Source organism: Chinchilla lanigera, unplaced genomic scaffold, assembly GCF_000276665.1.
Source record: "Chinchilla lanigera isolate Chin_1 unplaced genomic scaffold, ChiLan1.0 scaffold00053, whole genome shotgun sequence".
NCBI classification, from domain to species: domain Eukaryota; kingdom Metazoa; phylum Chordata; class Mammalia; order Rodentia; family Chinchillidae; genus Chinchilla; species Chinchilla lanigera.
The window spans coordinates 6,775,104-6,797,787 of record NW_004955454.1 but is presented as its reverse complement, the minus strand read 5'-3'; the positions used below and the strand labels follow the sequence as shown (position 1 = coordinate 6,797,787).

The following is a 22,684-nucleotide window of genomic DNA, read 5'->3' as shown; positions in this document are numbered from 1 at the left end:
CATGATCTACAATGATAAAAAAGAAGTAAGGGAAGTCAATTATAGTTTCATAGGAATACACATTCACCAAAGTCCACACTTAGGATATGTGCATTTTAATCAGATGCAGTAGTATGTGCCTATAAACCAGCTACTCAGGAAGCGGAAGTAGGAAGATCACTTAAACCCAGGAATTCAGGGCCAGCCTAGGCAACACAGAGAAACTCCATTAAAACGGGTGATGGAGAAGGAGGGATAATATTCCTTTAAAAAACTGAAGAAGAGAAAATTTCGTTAGGAAAAATACCAACTAAATAAATGTAGAAGGAAAGACAAAACTAGAAAACCACACAGTTTGTAAACCCCACACAGTAACTAATTCAGTCAAGGATCATCAATGAATTTTAAAATCACTGGGTACAATATCACTAGAAAACAGGCTATTCACAATGTCTCAGAGTTTACTGATTAATTTTATTACAAAGTGACTAAGTACAATGTAGTAATCCAGCTTACCACCAACAGTGAAATATAGTGGTGTTATAAATTTCATTCTATACATAAACACAGCATTACAGGTTTCATTCTAATACATAAATATGTAAGAGTTTGGGATCTCTTGACACGAACAAGAGGCAATCCTAAATCTCAAGAAACTCAATACTTCAGTGAGGTCACACAGGAAAAAAATCATTTTAAGAGTACAGCAAGTGCCGGGCATGGTGGCACAAACCTGTAATCCCAGCACTCAGGAGGCTGAGGCAGGAGGATCGTCACGAGTTCAAGAGCAGCCTGGGCTACAAAGTGAGCTCAAGGCCAGACTGAACTGCATAGCAAGACCCTGCCTCAAAAAGACAAAAAAAAAAAAAAAAAAAAAAGTACAGTAAGTGATATGAAAGAGGTAAAAATATGGAAGCAGAAGCCAAGAATGGCAATGCACACCTATAAGGCCAGCACCCTAGGAGCCGGGAGCAGAAAGACTGCAAGTTCAAGTGTAACCTGGTAAACTTAGTGACTTAGCGAAAACCATCTTGGAATAAATTTTTTTTAAAAAAATGTTGAGAGCCAGGAATGGTGGCGCATCTGTAATCCTAGCATTCAGGAGGCTGAGGCAGGAGGGTCATTGTGAATCTGAAGCCAACCTAGGCTACACGGTGAGTTCAAGGCCAGCCTGAACTACATAATGAGACAACGAATGAATGAACAGAAGGTCTCAAAAAACCTGAATGAATGAATGAATGGGGATATAGCTCAGTGTAAAGGCCCTAGGCTCAATCTCCAGTGCCACACACAAAAAAAGAAAAGAAACAGGATAAATTCTACAATTTACATACTTTAGTTTTCTTAGTTGAGAGACCATGAGAAGGCTATGCTTATCATTACCATGACACGAGAAAAAGAGATTTACAGAAGGTGGTAATGACTCAATGTCTGAGACATGTTACATGGATCGTATCTGTGCTGTGGCCAACAAGGAGTACACACTCCCGACAAACCAAAAAGATGCACGGAGGTCAAGACAGACCTAGGTATTTGCTCAACAGCTGAAACCGCAGGGTAGATATGACAGCTGAGGAAGCCGGGCGTGGTGGCGCACGCCTGTAACCCCAGCACTCTGGAGGCTGAGGCAGGAGGATCGTTGCAAGTTCGAGACCAGCCTGGGCTACAAAGTGAGCTCAAGGCCAGCCTGAACTGCACAGCAAGACCCTGTCTCAAAAAGACAAAAAAAAAAAAAATAGCTAAGGAAGAGTGAAGAGAGAAAAAAAAAAAATCAATGTACAAATAAAGCAAAAGGAAAGAGGTAACAATGATGACTTAAGGAACAGTCAGAGAATGGAGGAAGCCAAAGAAAACTCTAGATAGCATTTTGGAGAAGAGTCAACAGCCATGCTAAATACACACATGATCAGAGATCACGTAAGATACAAGATGAAAAGAGGACCTCTGAATTTAGCAATTTAAATTCAACAATAACTTGGACAGTGAGTGCAGCTTCAATGAAAGTATTTAGCTCAGTCAAATTAGAATATAAAGACTAAACAGATACTAAGGAAACGGAAACAATACTGACTATTTCTCAAGTAAATCTGTGAAAAGAGGCAGAGTAAGGCATTATCCAGGAAACAATTTTTATTTTTAAGATGATAGAGACTTGAAAACATGTATTTGAAACCCTGTCTTGAAAACATGTATTTGGTGGGGAGCAGATACCCAGCAGACAGAGGAGATACAAAAGAAAGATGTCCCAACTGACATACTGAAATCAGTAGAAAAAGACAAAAGAGTGGCATGTGCCTATAATCCCAGCTACTTAGAAGGCTGAGGCAGGAGGATCATAAATTCAAGGCCAGTCTAGGCAAAGACCCTGTCTCTCAAAATAAAACATTAAAAGGACAGGGGATTGACGGGCATGGTAGGGCACATCTATAATTCCAGTATTTGGAAGGCTGAGGCAGGAGAAAAGCTTCGAGTTCGGGGCCATCCTGAACTATATACCAAGACCCTGTCTCAAAAAAGGAAATGTGATCATTACGCGTATCTAAAATATACCAATAAAATCTAATATAAAAAAAGCTCAAACTAATAAAATGGCTGTCTACTTTATCAGTTAAAAAAAAAAAGACTAGGGATGCAGTTCAGTAGTAGACTGTTCCCCTGGCTTCTATTCTCAGCACTATGGAAAAAAAAAAAATTGACAGAGCAAGTAAAAGAGAATGCCAGAAGAGAAGAAAATAGAGACATGAGCCCTGGAAAGAGAGGTGTACTTTGCCCATAGAGACAGAGACTATGGGTGAGTATCAGTAGTTTTGAAATTTTTTTACTTTCTCAAATAGAAGACTAAGAATAGAGGTAGACTTGGCGCACACCTATAATCTAAGCACTGAGGAGGCTGAAGCAGGAGGACTAATGTGAGTTCAAGGCCAGCCTGGGCTACAAAGTAAGTTCAACAACAGCCCGAACTGCACAGTGAGACCCTATCTCAAAAAGATAAAAAAAAAAAAAAAATAGAGGCAGACTGGCAATATAATAAAGTACAAATTCTACATAAAAAAATCTTGGGCCAGGGAGATAGCTCAGTGGCACAGCACCTGCTTGGCAAGTGCAAGGTCCTGAGTTCGATTTCCAGTACCACAAAAAAAATCTTAACTTCAAACCCTGAAATAGCTCTAGCTTCTACCTACCAGCAAACAGTCTAACTGTAGTGACAATTATTATAATATGTAAAAAATTCCATGTGGTCTCTATTTTTATAAATATGAAAAAAGCCAGCCAGGTGTGGTGGCACATGCCTGTAATTCCAGCACTTGGGAGGCTGAGCCAGGAGGACCATTGTGAGTTCAAGACCAGCCTAGGCTACAAAGTGAGCTCAAGGCCAGCCTGAACTGCATAGCAAGACCCTGTCTCAAAAAGACAAAAAAAAAAGCCAGGAGTGGTGGCGCGCATCTGTAACCTCAGCACTCAGGAGGCTGAGGCGGGAGGATTGCTTGAGTTTGAGGCCAACCCTGAATTATGAAGTGAGTTCAAGGCCTGGCTGAACTGTATAGCAAGACACTACCTCAAAAAAGAAAAGAATAGAAAGAAAATCAGGGCTGGGGTGTAGTTCAGCAACAGGGGCCTTGACTAGCATGCAAAAGTGCCTGGGTTTGATGCCAGTAACACAAAAATACATACACACACATGCATACATGTAAAAGACAAATAGAAGATGCTGTGGTTTCTATCTAGATGTCCTCCAAAGCCTCAAGTGCTCATAGGCGGGGTTTCTGGACGGTGACTTGATCATGGAGGCGTGATACGCATCAGTGGCCTAGTCCGCTTACAAGCTCAAAGCTAAATGATTTAGGAGGTGAAGTCTCGCTGGAGGGAGTTACTCACTGGGGGCATGGACTGGAAGGGTCTATCTCACTTCCCGTTTTTTGTTTTCCTTTTGTTTCTTGTTTGCGTGTTCTTAGGCATTTTTCTTTTGCCTTGTTGCCTTGCTTTGGACTTGCTTTTGGTTGGAACCTTTTGCATTTTTGGGGCCAAATTAACCTTTTCTTCTTTTAATTTTTGGTTTTTGGGGGTTGAGGTTCTGGTTCGTTGGCCCGGCCCTTGTTTGGCAGGCCCAGGTTCTTACCTTTTGTTTCTTGTTCCCAAAAGGAAAAAAAGGAAAAATAATTAAAATATAAATAAATAAATAAGTTGTAGCTATCAGGTGTTGTCTCAGCAATGAAAATGGAATTAAGAGAGAAGACACATCTCCTCAACTGCTAAAGAACAACAGTATATGAATGGCCTCCCAAGGCCAGAAAACCATTCTATGTAGTCAATATACTTGACACTCCTATTACAACGGTCACGACACTGATACCTGAGACTTGACCCGTCTTGTTCTCTTAGGCAGCATGTTCATCCTGGTGCCCGGCTCTGGGGAAGTTTGGGTATCAGCACTGAGAACCTCGGGTTCCACTTTTTCCTTAAGATCTAAGTTAGGCATTTGTACACCCTAAAAGATCAGAACACAGAAAGAGGACAGACTCACTGACAAGAAATGTGTTTATGCATCAGTGAAGTAATCAATTTCCAGTAAATCCCTAAAGTTACTGAAACCGGGTGGCAATTTTCTCTCAAACTGATCTTAGGCTAAAGGCAGTCCCTATCAAAACCTCAATATCTCATGTTTTACATGTGCAAAGTGAAAGCTGATCCTAGCATTTATGTGGAAACATAAACTGTTTCAAATTTTTGAAAAAGAGTTACAGAGGACTTATACTACTGAACACCAAATTTGACTAGAAAGCTGCAGCGCACAGCAGTATTAATGCTGGACATTTAGAGTGGCTCTACCCTTACAGGGGCTTATACTCGTACGTTTCCAGTGGATGCCTGAAATTACGGCCACTTCCAAATTCTATATATATTTTTCTATACATGTGCACCTAGGATAATGTTTAATTTATAAATCAGGCACAGTAAAAGATTAGCAAAGATAATAAAACAGAAAATTACAACATAATAAAATTTAAGTAAATGTTGTCTGTCCCACTCAAAATACCTTCTCATTTTCATCTTTTCACGTAGAGGAACCACTTTATAGCTTCTCTTTGGCACATCTGAATTGCCAGCAACACTACTCTTGCACTTTGGGCCATTATCAAGTAAAATAAGGGGTACTCGAACATAAGCACTGTGAAACAAGAGTAGATCTAATAATTAAGATGGCTACTAAGTAAGTAAAGGGTACAAAGAAATAATTCACATCCAGCACAGGAGTGTACAAAATTCTACCATCTTAATCAGAATGACTTGAAATTTGGAAGTTATGATATATTTATTGTTCAAATTTTACATTTAATATTTTCAGATTACGGTTAACCAGGGTAACTGAAACCACAGAAAGTAAAACCACAGGTGAGGAGAGGACTATTATAGATTGATGCAACAGTAAACTCACAGATTTATAATCAGGCTGATTTTCAACAAAGGTGACACAATGGGAAAAAGACAGTCTTTTAAAAGAAATGGTGCTAGGCATGGTAGCACACACCTGTAATCCCAGTACTCAGGAGGCTGAGGCTGGAAGATCATGGTGAATTCAAGGCCAGCCTGGGCTCCACACTGAGTTCAAGGCTAACCTGAATTATATAAAGAGACCCTGTCTCAAAACACCAAAAATAATAATAATAAAAATAAATAAATGAAATGGGGCTGGTACAAGTGACTACTCAAATACTTCCCAAATGAATTTGTACCTTTACCCCACTCTATATATGCAAAAACAAATTTCTTTTCATGTAAAATGTATTACAGAAGTAAATGTAAAAGTTAAAGCCCAGTGTGGTAGCACACACCTATAATCCTGAGAGGCTGAGGCAGGAAGATTGCTGGAATTCAGGGCCAGCCTGCACTACACAGTGAGTTCAAGGCCAGCCTGATCTACATAGTAAGACCCTGTCTCAAAACAAAAAAGTTAAAATTACAAAACTTCTAAGAAAAAACAAAGAAGAATCTTTGTGACTCTGTGTTAGGAAAAGATTTTGTTTTTGTTTTGTAAGCCAGACACCAAATCTTACTATATGATTCCCTCTACGTGAAATTTCTCACAAAGTTGTAGTTTTACAACTACAGAGCCAGAAAGCACATGAGTAGATAATGCCTGAGTCTTAGGTAGAACAGAAACAACCCAGAGAATACTAAAGAACTTTTCTGACAGGTAGAAGTTTTCTAAAACTGGATTGTGGTGACTGCTGCATAAATGTACAACTTCATTAAAACTTAACCATGTCCCTACTCTGGATAAGTCTACAGCACAAAAATAACATGTTAAAAACAGAAGAAATAAATAGGAGGAATTTTTCAAACAATCCTTTATCTTGTAAGCCACCAAAAATAGTTATGATTTTTAAACTGTAATGTACACCTTGTTTTCCCACATTTCAGTTCTTGGAGAAATTGACTCCATCTTCGTACACATGAAGAATTACTAACTTGTGGTAAACACAGGTTATAGTTAGAAAACAGGATACTATCAACTCTAAGAACAATGATGTATCTTACCATGAGACTGACACCAGACTGGAAAAGCTCATATGGGTAGAGAATTCTTTCATAGTGGGACTTCAAAAGAGACCCAGTTCCTTTTCCTGGCAGATACCCCAAGCGGCTACCCACTTTAGACCATTTCTTCTCTTTGGTGACCATTTCAAAACCTCCTTTGCTGGCAACAATCTGAAAAGAAGGTATAAGTTATTTAAGGAAAGACTCAGGTTATTATTTTAGGCTAAGATTTCAAATTTTCTTTCAATAAATATGTGACCAAACTGACACTTGTCAACATTTAAAGAAACAGAGAGAATGGTTTTTTGGAAGTCTTAAACTCTAAAATTTAGGGCCAGGGATATAGCTCAGCAGCACAGTGCCTGCCTGGCAAGTGCAAGATCCTGAGTTTGATTCCCAGTACCAAAAAAAAAAAAAAAAAGATAAAGATAAAATTTATAATTAATGCTATACCTGCCTTCAAACAATGTATTCAAAAATATTTTATAAATTTGCACTTTCTACATTATGTACTGCGAGGAAACTAAACATACATATACACTCTATAGCTTCAATGAACTAATAATTTAAAATAATAAAAATAGAAATGAGAATAAATACAAGTTACGATATAAAAGTTTAAAATTAGAAATATACCAAGAAATTTATAGAATTAAACAAAAATGTCAAGCAAACTATGGATGCAGATGACAGTTCTGAAACACCTTAGGATAAGAGGGCTGGACTGTAGTTCAGCAATAATCTAGACCCTGGGTTCAATCCCAGCGTTATAAAAAAGGGGGAAAGAAAGGAAAAAGTTTTACATGGAAGACTATGTAGAACTTAGACTATGCATAACTACGAATATATATATATATATGAATTTTATTCAATTTTTTGTTTTTGTTTGTTTTGAGACAAGATCTTGCTATGTGGTTCAGGCCACCCTTGAACTATGTAACCCAGGCTGGCCTCGAACTCACAGCAATCCTCCCGCCTCAGCCTCCCAAGTGTTGGAATTACAGCTGATTACAGTTGTTTGGCTTTATTTATTTAGTTATTTATTTATTTTGTCTTTTTTGAGACAGGGTCTCGCTATGCAGTTCAGGCTGGCCTCGAGCTCACTTTGTAGGCCAGGCTGGTCTCGAACTCACAATAACCCTCCTGCCTCAGCCTCCCAAGTGCTGGGATTACATGTGTGTGCCACCATGCCAGGTTAGTTGTTCGGCTTTAAAAAGACATTCTAATACATCCTGTAACACAGATGGACCTGTGTAAACATGTAACTGCAATAAGTCAGACAAAACAATGAACACTGTAAAATTATATAATGTTCCTAGAATAAGCAAATTCACAGAAACAAAGTATAATAGATGTCACTAGGGGTGCTCCCTAAGTGGGTACTGGTAATGACTGTACTACAGTTAACAGAGTTAATGCCACTGAACCTTACAGCTGAAAATGGTTAAAACTGCCAGGTGTGGTGGTACATGTCTGCAACCCCAGGACTTGGGAAGCTGAGGGCAGAGGGTCACTATGAGTTTAAGGCCAGCCTGAACTATATAGTGAGACCCTGTTTCAAAAATTCAAAAAAAAAAAGTTAAAATGCAGCTGAGGATGTAGCACAGTAGTAGAACACTTACCTAACAAGTACAAGGCTCTAAGTTCAATCCTCAGCACTTAACAAAACCAATGGTTAAAACCCTAAATTTTGTTGTATATTTTTTATCACAATTTTTTAAAAAATGACTAAGAGACCTGGGCATGGTGGTATACTATGTAATCCTAGCTACTCATCAAGCTTAGGCAAGAGGACCACGAATTCAAGGCCAGCCTAGGTAACTTAGAAACAGCTTGTCTCAAAACAAAAAATAAAATGGGCTGAGGATGTAGCTGAGGGATAAAGCATTTGCCTAGTACACCTAAGGCCCTAGGTTCAATCCTCAGTACCAGGAAAAAAAAAAAAAGAAAAAGAGAAAGACTTGGGCACAGTGTGATAAGCACCTGTAGTTGTAGTACTAGCGCTCAGGAGGATGAGGTAGGAGGATCATTTAGTTCAGATGTCCCAGAGCTGCCTGTGCAATACAGCTAGACACTGCTCTAAATTTTTTTTTTTTCTTTTAGAGGATGAACTCTGGAGCCAGACTATTGCTGTTCAAATCCCAACTCTATCATTTAATATTTGTGTGACTCCGATAAGTTATATAATTTGTGACTTTGTTTCCTTTATTTTTACCATTAAAATAGTAACAACTTTTAAGCCAGGCATGGTGGCGCATACTTGTAATCCCAGCACTTGGGAGGCTGAGGTAGTGAGTTCTAGGCCAGCCTGAACTGCATAGTGAGTTCAAGGCCAGTCTGGACGACAAAGCCAGATCCTGTCTCAACAAATAAACAGGCTGTCCAAAGCAACCGGATGAACCGAAGCACCTTCACTCTACATGTATCTTCTCAGTGTTTTCACGCTGCCAGCTAGTGCTCTAGGTGCTTGGGATACATTCACAGAGACTTTCCCCTCATGGAGCTGATATTCTATTGGAGGAAGGGAGATAACAATAATAAACCCAGTGAATGCATGCATTAGGTGGTAAGTATTGTGACTGTTCGTATCTGAATGTCCCTCCCCACCGAAGCCTCATGTGCTCAGCAGAAAAAGCTTTTCAACAACGACTGGATTACAGGGGCATTATAGCTGACTTGTTGTTAGAAGGTGGGGACAGGCCAGAAGTGGCCAGTCACTGAGGAGGTGACCGGGAAGGGCTATGGCAAGTCTAAGGTGAAATCTGAGGGCTACAGTGTAATTTAATGATAGAACATTTACCTAGCATGGGTGTAATTCAGTGGTAGAACATTTATTTAGCACATGTAAGGCCATGGGTTCCATCCCCAGCACCATCAAATTAACAAACAAATATAACATTTGAGAAAAGACTTTAAAGACGTGAAGAACTCAGCCTAGCAGATAATATCAGGCAACAACCAGAGCCAAGACCCCAGGCTGGAAGCATGCTAGTGGGGAACAATAGAAGTGACAGGCAGTAAGGACATGGGAAGCACGGAGGTTTCTCAGTCTGTACCATCCCAGGGGCAAGGCAAAGGGGATCCCAATAAGCACACTGGTGGAATAAAGTTCCAGATGCACAGCTGACCTTAAAAAACAACCAGTCTAGACTGGAGCAGGATGACTCTCAGAAGAAAATGAAACTGACAGATTATGTGACAGGTAGAGCCACCATGAGAGATTTGTACTTCTACTAGGGAAGTCTGAAAATAAGCTTTTAATGGTTACACTGAAAACTAAACAAATGAAAAAAAAGGGTTGAGATTATTAACTACAAAAAAATAACAACTGGTACACGAAATCACAATCATAGCACTCTATAAGGCTCAGGTACAATAATATTTGTATTTATGTAGTCATAGTAATAAATTTTGATTAATAAAACTTAAACTAGCTGGGTATAGAGGCACACCTACTCGGGAAGGTGTGACAGAAGGATCCTAAATTCAAAGCCAGTCTAGGTAACTTAGGGAGACCTGTCTCAAAACTTTTAAAAAAGGGCTAGAAGCTGGGCCTGGTGGCACAGGCCTGTAATACCTGCATTCTGGGAGGCTGAGGCAGGAGCATTGCAAATTCAAGACCAGTCTGGGCAAATCTGTAGCTCAGGGTAAAGGAAAAAAGGTCCTGAGTTCAATCCCCAATACTGGAAAAAAAAAAAAGACAAAAAAAAATGGGGGAAGTTCAGGGGCTAGAGATGGAGCTGTACCTTGGTAGTACAGCTCTTACATTAGCACATGTAAGTTCTTGGGTTTAATTCCCAGTGGTGCAAGGAAAAATAAATATTTATGTAACTATACTAGCAAGGAATAGGGAATATGAAGTATGAGATTTAAGATCTCTTATACCCATTCCTCACTGCTAACAGAAAATCAGTACATAATATTTAAAACTGAAAAATGAAATATCACGAGCCTATTATTTAGAGAAATAGAGATCAAAATCAGAAGCAGCTAAAAAAAAGTGTATTAAAAGTGATTAGCTATGAGAAGTAGAAATGGGTAGAAAATGAGAATGTTGGTTTTAATTTTAGGCCTTATTTTATAAAAGTGGATGACTCTAACAAAAAAAAAAACTTTTTTTTAAGTACTGGAGATCAAACCCAAGGCATTTGGGAGGCTGAGCCAGGAAGATCACCAAGTTGAGGTCAGCCTGCACTACATAACAAGACTTTGTCTCAAAAAAAAAAAAAAAAAAAAAAAAACCCAGAAAATACAACCTTTAAACACTAGGCTCAGGGGCTGGGGATTTAGCTCAGCGGCACAGTGTCCGCCTGGCAAGCGCAAGGTCATGAGTTCAATTCCCAGTACCAGAGGAAAAATAAATAAATAAATAAACACTAGGCTTCTTTTGCTTTTTTCTTTTGAGACAGGGTCTTGCTATGCAGTTCAGGCTGGCCTTGGGCTCACTTTGCAGTGAGCAGCCTCCCAAGTGCTGGGATTACAGGCATGCACCACCACATCCAGCTACATTCATTTTTAATAGACTTTATCTATTTTCCAAGGACAACAGAAAACAGATTTTTTTTTTTTTGCAGTACCAGGGATCGAACTCACGACTTTGCACTTGCCAGCAGGCACTTATGCCACTGAGCTATATCCCCAGCCCCCGAAAACAGATTTTTAGAGAGAATAACAAAGAAAAAAAAAAAATTAAGACCACATAGCAAGTTCAAAACCAACCTGAACCACATAGCAGAACTCTGTCTCAAAAACAAAACAAGCATACAAAAGACTAGACTACTTGTGGCAAGGAAAAAAACAGACAAGACTAAAACAAATTTAACTTTTTAAATATTTAATGCATTCTTGACGGGCATGGTGGCACACACCTGTAATCTCAGCACTCGGGAGGCTGAGGCAGGAGGATCGTTGCAAGTTCGAGACCAGCCAGGGCTACAAAGTGAGCTCAAGGCCAGCCCAAACTGCATAACGAGACCTTGTCTCAATAAGACAAAAATAAATAAATATAAAAAATATTTTAAAAATAAATAAATATTTAATACGTTCTCTAAATATTTAAACAAGGTATATTTTATTAGGAGTATTCCCCTTTGAACAAGAAGGAATTGGGTTTTACAAGAGGGAGTTGAACAGTATGGATGACAACCGCTAGTAGGAATTGTGAGTGAAAGAGTTCTGATTAGATTATTTCTGAAGTCCCTTCTTTTTTGGGGCGGGCAGGACCAGAGATTAAACCCAGACCTTTGCACTGAACTGTATCTCCAGCCCCTTTTTAATTGTGAATAGGGCTGGGCTTGATCTTGTGATCCTCCTCCCTCAATCTTCCAGAGTGCTGGGACTATAGGTATGCACCATCAGATCCGGTTAAAGGTCCCTTCTTTCTTGTTGGTGTTTTTTTGAGATAGGGTCTTGCTATGTGGTTCAGGCTGGCCTTGAGCTCAGTATGTCAGTCCAGGCTGGCCTTAAACTCTAGGTGATCCTCTAGTCCCAACCTCCCAAGTGCTGGAATTACAAGCATGCACCACCATGCCCAATCCCCTCCTTTATTTTAAAACTCTACAACTTACCAAAACCAAGAACATAATCTAACCAAATTCAGCCTAATGGGTTTTTTTTGTCTGTCTGTTTTGAGACCGACTCTCCCTATGTAGTTCAGAATGGCCTTGAGCTTATTATGTAGCCCAGTCTGGCTTCAAACTCAGTGATCCCCTTGCCTCAGCCTTCCCAAGTGCTAGGATTGCATGTTTGCCTTTTAATTGGAAGAATCACTTATATAAAAGTGCAAGTTTCAGAAATTACTTATACTAAATAGTGCCGGGTGTAGTGGCACACTCCTGTAATCCCAGCACTCAGGAGGCTGAAACAGGAGGATCAACACAAATTTGAGGCTAGCCTGGGCTACAAAGTGAGGTCAAGGCCAGCCTGAACTGCCTAGTAAGACCCTGTCTCAAAAAGGCAAAAAAAATTACTTACACCAAATAATTATTCAAGCAAATTACATAGGATATTTACAAAAGTATATGTAATGACTTTTGACTAAAGATTATCACAGCAGTATTGTTACTAATGATAAAATAATTTTTGAAAATATTTTATATTTTATTCATGCTACATAAATCAAATCAAACACATTTAGAATAGTAAACATCATATAGTAAAACTCAGCAGATAAAGTTTGACTGAACAAAAACATCAAAAAAGAGAATTTTGAGCCAGCTGTGGTGGTGCACACCTGTAATTCCAACACTCTGGAGGCTGAGGCATGAGGATCACTGCAGTTCCAAGGCCAGCCTGGGCTACATAATGAGTTCAATGTCCACATGGACTACATATCAAGACCACGTCTCAAAAAAAAGAGAATTTTTGGGGGTTCCTGTTTGTTGTTTTTGTTGTTTAGAGATAGGGTTTCACTATGTAGTTCAGGCTGGCCTTGAACTCTCAATGGTCCTCCTGCCTCAGCCTCCTGCAGAGTACTGGGATTATAGGCATGCAACACCATGCTCAACTTTGTCCTGTTTTTGAAACAGGGTCTCATTATGTAGGCCAGGTTTCCCTCAAAACTTACCATCTTATCATTTTATTCTCTTTTAAAAAAATAAAATAAAATTTTAAACAAAATATGTAAAATATTTCATTTAAAACAAACTGCCATCAAACTGCATCAGCCTCCCAGTGTTGGGGTTACAGGAATGTGTCACCATACCCAGCTAAGAGAATTCTTAAAACTAATTTTTATCCTAATGGTTCCCTACAAAAAGACACAATCTCCCCCCTCAAGTTTCCTACAAACTGTCCTTTGGTATCACAAGTTTTCATATAATTGCACTAGATTACTCTCTGAACAGGGCTTAATTTTTTTTTTCCGGTCTTTTTGAGACAGGGTCTCGCTATGCAGTTCAGGCTGGCCTTTAGCTCACCTTGTAGCCCAGGCTGGTCTCAAACTCACAACGATCCTCCCGAGTGCTAGGATTACACGTGTGGGCCAGCACACCCACCTAGGACTTAATTATTGATACCACTACCTGACAGATAAAAACAATCTAAAGCACTGGTGGAGAACCTATGGCACACAGTCAGCACCTGAGCCAAGTCACTCCAGCCAAGGCTTGACAAATTATCAGTACGCACACAATAGCAAAGGTCACATTCAATAAAAAGCTGTTCACAGAGCTCTGTTACTGCGTTTTTTTGTAAGACAAAAGATGTTAACATCTGAGCTATTTTTTCCAAACTAAAACCTTGGTGTTCAGGGTTAACTGCAGTATTAGCGCTTTGCAGTAAGTAAGTAGATTCAGGGTACCGTTTGGGCACTTGCTATCTAAAAGTTCACCACCACTGGCCTAAGCTAGAGCAAGGGATGGTGTACCTGTGATCCCAGCACTAAGGAGAATGAGGCAGGAGGGTCACAGCGAGTCTGAGTCCAGTCTGGGCTACGTAGTAAGTTCAAGGGCAGCCTGAACTACATAGCTGGACCCTGTCTCAAAAAACCAAAAACAGCCTAAATCTATATGTTAAGTATGAGACCATACTTCCTAGGATTTTTAGTAAGAGCATTCTAATTTGATGTTAATTTTAAAATATATCAGAAAAATAATTTAAATATGGGGGCAGGCATTGTGACACACATTTGTAATCCCAGCTACTAAGGAGGCTGAGGCAGAAAGATCACGGAAAACCTGGGCAATTTAGCAAGACTTTGTCTCCAAGTAAGTTTTTTTAAAAGAGGTAGGCCAGCCTGGCATGGCGGCGCACGCTTGTAATCCCAGCACTCGGGAGGTTAAGGCAGGAGGATCACACAAGTTCAAGGCCAGGCTGGACTACACAGTGCAACTATCTCAAAAATAAAAAAGGGAAAAAGAAAAAAGTAAATATAAGAATTACATTTTCTTACAAGAAATATTATAAATATTCTTATTAGAAATGTAAGGATATTATAAATTCCTATTCCAAAATGATGTAGCAGTCATAGGCTACAAGGGCCACAAAATAAAAGCATTTACAAAATTTCTCAAATAATAAAGCTGTTTTCACCCACAAGTCAGAACAATCACAGATTTTTATTATTATATTAAAAATATGTATTTTCAGGGCTGGGGATTTAGCTCAGCGGCACAGCGCCTGCCTGGCAAGTTCAAGGTCGTGAGTTTGATTCCTGGTGCTGGCGGGGGGGGACGAAAAATATATATATATATTTTCAGAGAAATTATTATTAGCTCTGTTGCAGGTCAGTTTTGTTCTCATCAGGGAATGCAGCGTTACAATGTTAACATGTATTTAGGCAAAAATGAGTCTAAAGTATTCACCTTTAAGTTTCTGAGCTATTATTTATTCTATTGGATAATACTGGCTTCAGCCATTTACACTACTGTACTTCAATGTTAACTGGTGTCATTAATAAAACTGATATATAGCATATGAGAATGCTGCACCATGAATCCCTTTAATACACCAAGAATTTTCAATTAAGAAGTAGAAAAAAGACGCCAAGCTCAACACAGGATATTATACACTCAGCACATAGCGATATTAGGAGACAGACGTTTCTTCCGCATATTGTGGATCACACAGCAAACTAATCTGAATCATTAAATGTGAATTCATAAATTATAAAATGCCTTTTAAGGGTAACTTTAAGGTCTATCATTTCTACCTCTTCAGGTATGTATTTTATTGTCAAATAAAGTATGTACGGGAAACAATATTTCCTACTAAGTTTATTTCAAATTCTTAATTTCATATATTCACAAACCTCTGCTTAATTTCTTTGGGGGTGCGAGTGTTAAAACAGGAATCCAATCCAGTGTCTCACAGATGCTAAGCTTGCACTTTGCCTTCTGTTCAATTTCTAAACCAAGCATAACCCTCACCTTGCTCAAAGCATAAAGATCCAGGATTTTCCTCTCAACCACTGGGATCTTCAAAGTAGATCCTTGAAGTTCCCAAAATTTTGCCAGTTGATCCAAGAAGTCCAGTCTTACCCTGGTCATTGCCTATTATTAAAATACAGAAATCAGAAATAGGAACTATTATAGTTAAAAATAAGTAAATCAAAAGCCAGGCATGGTGGTGCACACTTGTAACCCCAGCACTCAGGAGGCTGAGGCAGGAGAATTACTGCAAGTTCAAGGCAAGCCTGGGCTACAAAGTGAGCTCAAGGCCAGCCTGAACTGCATAGCAACCTGTCTCAAAAAAAAAAAAAAAAGACAAAAAAATAAATAAATGAATGATGCTGGGGATAAGGCTCAGTGGCACAAGTGCCTGCCTATCAAGTGCAAGGTCCTGAGTTCGATCCCTGGTACAGCAAAAAAATAAATAAATGAATCAATCAATCAATCTAACATAAGTGCTCATTTCTCTAATGAAATTCAAAGAATTCATTATTGCTTTGTCCAACCCTGTAAAAAAGCAAAAGCCAACAGTAAAGAGAAAATAATACTGCTAATATTTTCATCACTAGGGCAAAAAAAAATTACTCTTAACATATATAAAAAATTCTCATTGATGTTAGTAAGAATTGTGTAGTCAGTATTCTATAGCCATGATGAGGAGGCGGCCAAGGAGAGAAAACAGACAGGACTGAGAAAAAGCAGCTGCTTTTGTTGCAGCACTAAGAGAAACAGACCCCAAGTCTGATTTCCGGGGCCCCAAGAAGAACTCGACGACTGCATTCATCTGCTACCACTGTTAAAAGCCAGGCCACCTCAAGAGGAATGGCCCTAAGAGGCCCCATGGGCCATGTCCTGAATGCAAAGGTGACCACTGGAGATCAGTCTGCCCTCTGAAGCGGAGGCCCCAGAGCTCAGACCCATCCTACCAGTTAGTCCAACAGGAATGAGAGGTCCCGGGGCATACTCTGCCTTCTCCCCCTGGCCAGACTGTCATCTCCATGGAGGAGCCCTGGGTAATCATGACTACGGAGGAACAAGAAAACAGCCTGTTGCTAGACACAGGTGCAAGTCTCTCGGTCCTTCTTTTCAATCCTGGCCTTCCTTCCAGCTGTCACACCTCAGTGACAGGAGTCACTGGTGAGGAGGTAATATGCTATTTTGGACAACCCTTTGGCTGTAACTACTTGTTAGAACATTCTTGCGTATCTCTGTCTTCCTCAGAAACCACTTTGAAGATACCACCATGTATTACAGCAGCCACTGATATTTTCCTACTAATCTATCCATAACTCTGTAATGTTTGTATTGTTCCTATCCTATTTCATAAATGGATGCATGTTTATTATTATGTGTTTCCTACAACAACCATTGAGAATAGTTAATGTTTATTCAATAGGTCACTCATGTATAGCTCTATTTATTTTCTTTAGCAGCCACTTTGAAGATACCAAAGTACAGTACAACAACTTTTGATAATCTCCTACCTCTTTTGTCTGTAACTCACTATTATTTGGGGCTGGGGATTTAGCTCAGCGGCAAAGCGCCTGCCTGGCAAGCACAAGGTCGTGAGTTCAGTTCCCGGTACCGGAGAAAAACCAAAAAAAAAAAACAACTCACTTTTATTTGTCTATTTGTTCTCCTGAGAAATGAGCTTGTAGATAACAATATGTAAAACAATAACCATTGATAATTTCCTACCAAAAAATAAAAAATTAAAAAAATTAAAAATAAAAAATTCTCATTAGTATCCAGAGCATTTTTTTGAAAGTGGCTTAACTTATGCAACCATAAAATTTAGTAAACCAGATTTCTCCAAGTCTCCAAGCATTGTAAGTTTGTCAATTGATCTGCATCTAATATTCACATTCTAGGTGCATCAACCCCACCTACACTAATTTTATAATGCTTCATCGACTATCTAATTACAAGATATACAGGGACAGACAAGATAGATATATGATTGAAAGATACATAGATAGATAGACAGACAGACAGACAGATTATACATATAAAAATCTCAGAAAATATTTTAAGAGTATCTGGGAGGGCAAGGAAAAACCCTCAGCAAGATGTAACAGGTCTTAGCTATCAAAAGACTTTTCTACTGCACTCAGAAATGGTTTTAATAACAAACTGAAGAATCTTCTGAAAATCCAGCAGATGGAAAAAAGCAGCAATATTTATAAACAGATTTTACTCTGGAAAATTTAAGAGAAAGTACTGGTGTTTTGCTTCATTTTTTTCCAATAGTAAGGATTAAACCTAGACCCTTCACATTCAGCTACGTTCCCAGCCCTTCTATATATCTTTATTTTGAAACAGGGTCTCACTAAAGTCCCCTGGGCTCAAACCTATGATCCTCCAGCCTCAGCCTCCCAAAGAACTAGGATTATAGATATGAGACACTATAACTATCCTTGGTTTTTGTTTGCTTGTTGCAGAGGAGTTGTTCTGGTTCTGAGAATCAAACTGAGGGCCTTGCATATGCTAAATACAGGTTCCATCACTGATCCACACCTGCAGCCCAGGAGAAATTATAATACTATTGAAAGGGAGATCATCACTGGGGGCGTGGTACAGGCCTGTAACCCCAGCACTCAGGAGACTGAGGCAGGAGGATAACTGTGAGTTCCAGGTCAGCCTGATCTGCACAGGAAAACCCTCTCTCAAGAAAGATGAATGAATGAATGAATAAATAAACAAATAAATGGAGATCAAAATAAATTAACAGTCCTGGAAAAGTTCAGTCAAAACAAAAACAATAAAAACAGTCAGGGATGATGGTGTGATGATCATGCCTATAATCCTAACACTCAGGAGGCTGGGTCGTGAGTTCAAAGCCAGCATGGACTACATATCAAGACTCTCTCTACAACAAACAAACAAAATCTTTGAAAACTAGATTTTGAATTAGAATTGAAACATCTATTTCCCAAAGGCCGTTGGAGACAGTAGAAAGACTAGCAAAAATTAAAAAAAAAAATAGAATAGTAAACATTGAAGAAAATAGAATTTAAGAATTCCAAGTCTCTGAAGTGAAGCACCAAATACTTCCACTATGAAATACACAGCAAGAAACAGTTTCCCAAAATCAATTAAGTTTAAAAAAAAAAAAAAAAAACTACTTTAATCAGTTTTTAAAAAATCAGATACTTCCTCCAAACAAGAAGTAACCACTGCATTCACTCCTAATACAAACTCTGGACCCTGGTACATGAGCTTCTCAAAGTGCTCTACTCAGACCCCTACATACACAATCAGAAAGCAGAGATGGTTATACTTAACACTCACCTCAAGTTCATTCAGGCGCTGGACTCTTGGAGTAAAACGAAAGCTTTTTACTTCACATGCAAATGGTGGCTGCCAATCCTGAACAGAAAGAATTTCTTTTAAACACAGTGGTAGATAGCAAGCAAGGAGTACATAATTTATTCCCTTAATTTTAAGGGTAAACAGCCACAGATCACGGTGACAATAGATCACTTTATACATCTTTTTATTCTTTTTTGGCAGTATGGAGGTTGAATCCAGAGCATTCTACAACTGAGCAACACTCCCAGTCCCTCTCCCTGCTTTTTTGTTTTTGATACCGGGAATCAAATTGACGACCTCATGCTTGCCAGGCAGGTGCTGTGCTGCTGAGCTATATCCCCACCCCTTTTTGCTTACACGGGATTTGAACTTAGGATCCTCCTGCCTCAACTTCCCTGAACACTGGGATTATAGGTATGCAAGAGTAACTCCGGCTGAAATTTTCTTTACTATACACAGGAAGAATAATATTCTGCATATTAAGCCATTTTAATTTTAATATTACTTAGAGACCCAACCTACAAATCTTACCAGCCTATTTACAGCCCACCATTATGCTTTCCCAGATTACTCAAATGCATTTCAGTGAGTTCACATATCATGAAACGGTATTAAAAAAAAAACAAAAAGTATCAGCAACATATAGGTTTACCAAATTAAAAAGAAAAAATTGAAAAAAAATAAAACAGGTAAAATTTAAGATTAAAAAAGATATTTTTAGGGCTGAGGATACAGCTCAGTAGTACAGCACTTTTCTAGCACAAATGGGCCCTAGGTTTGAGTCCCAGCACCACAAAACAAAAATTCTAAGTATTCATAAGGAATCAGGCATAATGATGAAATACTATAATCCTAGATATTAAGAAGGCAGGAGGATCCCAAGTGTGAGGCAAGTCTGGGCAACTCACACCCTACCTCAAAATAAAAATTTTTAAAAAGGGCTGGGATGAAATCAGAGCACTTACACAAGTGAGGCCCTAGATTCAATCCCCAGCACAAAAAAAAAAAAAATGTACAACATACTGAGGAAGGGGGATAGCTTGAGCCCATGAGTTTGAGTCTAACCCGGGCAACAGAACAGACATCCCTTCTCAAAAAATAAGAAGTATGTGTCTTTAATTCCAGCACTCTTGGAGGCTGAGGCAGAGGCACTGGATGTTCAAGCACAGCCTGAGCAACTTAGCAAGACTAATACAACTTTTTATTTTGTCTCAAAATAAAAAGGCTGGGAATGCAACTCAGTAAAAAGGTGCTGAGTTTAATACCCAGTACCACAAAAAAGGAAAAAAAGTATCTACAGTGGTACCTCAGTTCACAAACGATTCTGTTGGTTTGCAAACTGAAGCATTTGGCAAAATTCAGTTTTTGTTTGCAAACTCTGCATCGGGTGACAATCATTTTCCACATGAACATGAACATGGCTTTTCCACAATCATGGAATGAATTAAGTTTGTGAACTGAGGTACCACTGTATTAAGATAATTTTTAAAGTATGTGTAAATATAAGCATTTTAGAGTGTATGTTTCACAAAAGTTTTGTTAAAGCTCTGGGGTTACAGGTGTACATGAAGCTCATTTTTTTTTTCAAACAGGAAGGAAATCCACAGAATAGAGACAATGTCCAAACTGTGATATAACTAAAATGATATCACATTTTTCAAGTTGGGGATCTAGAGAACTAGATTTGTTTTATTTTGTTTTATTTTTGAGACAAGGTTTCACTGAGCAGTTCAGGCTGGCCTCAAACTTTCAGGGATCCTCCTGCCTTAGCCTCCCAAGTAGGGGGATTACAGGCGTGTACCACCATGCCCACCTAGATTTGATTTAAATAGTAAACCCATTTAAAGATAAGAGCAGTAGTCCAAAAAAACTCCCTTAACTTCAAAAGTAAAGAAATTTGCCAATATCCAAATTAAACTCTGCCTGTAAACTAGATCTATTTCAATAACAACTTGACGTCCACATAAAAGGTATATTATTATAGCCTTTTACGTAATGAAAATCACTTTTACCATAAACAATCCATGAATAGAATTTCTACTGACTGCAGTAGCAGTACATGAAAATATGATTTAGAAAAACCTCAATGTTTAAGGTTTGGTCAACATGAGGTAATTCTGATAGAGGAGCTAAATGGAAGCTTTTAAAGGATGGCAAAACAGGGGCTGGGGATTTAGCTCAGTGGCACAGCACCTGCAAGGCAAGTGCAAGGTCATGAGTTCGGTTCCCAATACCGGAAAAAAAACCAAAAAACCAACCAAAAAAAAGGATGACAAAACATATCATTATAGCAATGATTTATTAATCCTTTCCTTGAAAATAACAGTGTATAATCTTAATAAATTCATTGCACAATCTCATTCACTGTTCAGCACAAGGGGAGCAAGACTTCTGTTTTAGAATCAGAAAATTAATCTGGATTCAAAATCCACTTTGCCACTTGTTCAAAACCACACATCTATCAAGTGTTTTAACTTTTCCAGATTTTCCTCACCTGTAAAATGAATATTGTTTACCTACTGGGTCTCAAAGATTAAATGAAACAATTTCTAGGGGCTAAATCAGCTCCTCCTTCTCCTTCCTCCCACCTAAGCTTTTAAATCACTGTAGCACATAGTTCCATGGTATAGCAGTCAGTTGTGAAGGCAGAGGCTTTTTAAAATTCAAACATAAGGGGCCAGGCATTTAGCTCAGTAGCACTGCACCTGTCTGGCATGCATGAGGTTCTGAGTTCAATTTCCGGTACCTAAAAAAATAAATAAATTAAATAGCCGGGTGTGGTGGCACAGGCCTGTAATCCTAGCACTCGGGACGCCGAGGCAGGAGGATCATGGCCACTTTGAGACCACCCTGGGCTACAAAGTGACTCCAAGACCAGCCTGAACTGCAAAAAAAAAAAAAAAAAGATAAAATAAAATACATTTCAAACGTGACACTGCTTTAGTTTTATCTTAACTACTACTAGACAAAACATATAGCAAAATGCCTCTATGAATTCTGTCTATTCGGGCCCACCTGAGCAACTTAGCAACTTAGTAACTTAGCTAAGTCTCAAAACAGAATAAAGGGCTGAGGACTGTAGCTCAGTACAAAAGCCCTGGGTTCAATCCCTACTACTAATGTGAGGAGAAAAATCGTACAAAAAAAGAACTACTATGATAAAGGCTCACAAACCAATTTGCACTAATTATCTATGAGTACTTGCTAGAAACACAAACTCCAAGACGTCCACAACCAGAAATCAGTGTTCTTTTTTTCCTTGCCAGGGATAGAACCCAGGGCCTTGTGTGAACGAGGCAAGTGCTTCATCTCCATACCCTAATTCTAGCCTTAAGCCTGCTTTTTAACAAACATCCAGCTGATGCTGACGCAGGCTGTCCAACATCATTTGGAAAGCACTAGTCTAAACAGGTCAAAAAAAAACCGTTCTGACCTTGGACATATCACTCAAACTCTTGGGGCATCAATTAACCCCATACAAAGAGTAGTACCTGTTCTCCTTAAAGATTGAGGATTATAATTAACCAGCCTATAGGCAAAACCTAGTTATCTGTAATAATTGCAATTCTTTAGTCTTTGCTCCTTAGTTCCTTCTATCAAGGGATTTCAACGTTTTCCTCCACCTTCGTTATTTACCAATTCTTCCTAAATCTCTAAACGTGAAAACTAATTGATTCTCTTTCTCTTCCCCGGGGAAGGTATTCTCACTGCAGTAATTAGCCCGGAGTCTCCTCTAGTGATATGATCCTGGAGGGCTACTGGAGCTCAGATTACCTCTTAAGAAACCCTAACCCTGAAATGTGGCCTGCAAATGTCTGATAGCCTTAGCACTCTGGGACTTGGGTAAAGAAACAGCCGCTGGATCTGCAGTTCCTGCGATCAAGCCATAATGAGAATCATACAGGCGTGTAGGGCAGGGCAGGGCAGGGCAGAACATGTCAAACACCTTCCGGGCCGAGGAGGCCCGA

General features: G+C 39.1%; 1 protein-coding gene across 5 annotated transcripts in view; it reads right to left on the bottom strand.

Annotated features, from left to right (window-relative positions):
- Positions 1–22,684, bottom strand: part of Kdm5a (lysine (K)-specific demethylase 5A) — a 90,740-nt gene that overhangs the window by 67,260 nt on the left and 796 nt on the right. For 2 of the 5 annotated variants that reach the window (XM_013520164.1, XM_005396019.2), the window contains exons 2-5: positions 18,696–18,773; positions 15,384–15,506; positions 6,517–6,687; positions 4,331–4,465 (exon numbers count right to left, since the gene is read on the bottom strand). In XM_013520164.1, the coding sequence (XP_013375618.1) occupies positions 4,331–4,465; positions 6,517–6,687; positions 15,384–15,506; positions 18,696–18,773 (507 nt within the window). Of the gene's footprint in view, positions 1–4,330; positions 4,466–5,014; positions 5,100–6,516; positions 6,688–15,383; positions 15,507–18,695; positions 18,774–22,684 lie in introns of those variants that run through there. The other 3 variants (XM_013520162.1, XM_013520163.1, XM_005396020.2) reach the window with 3 other exon arrangements.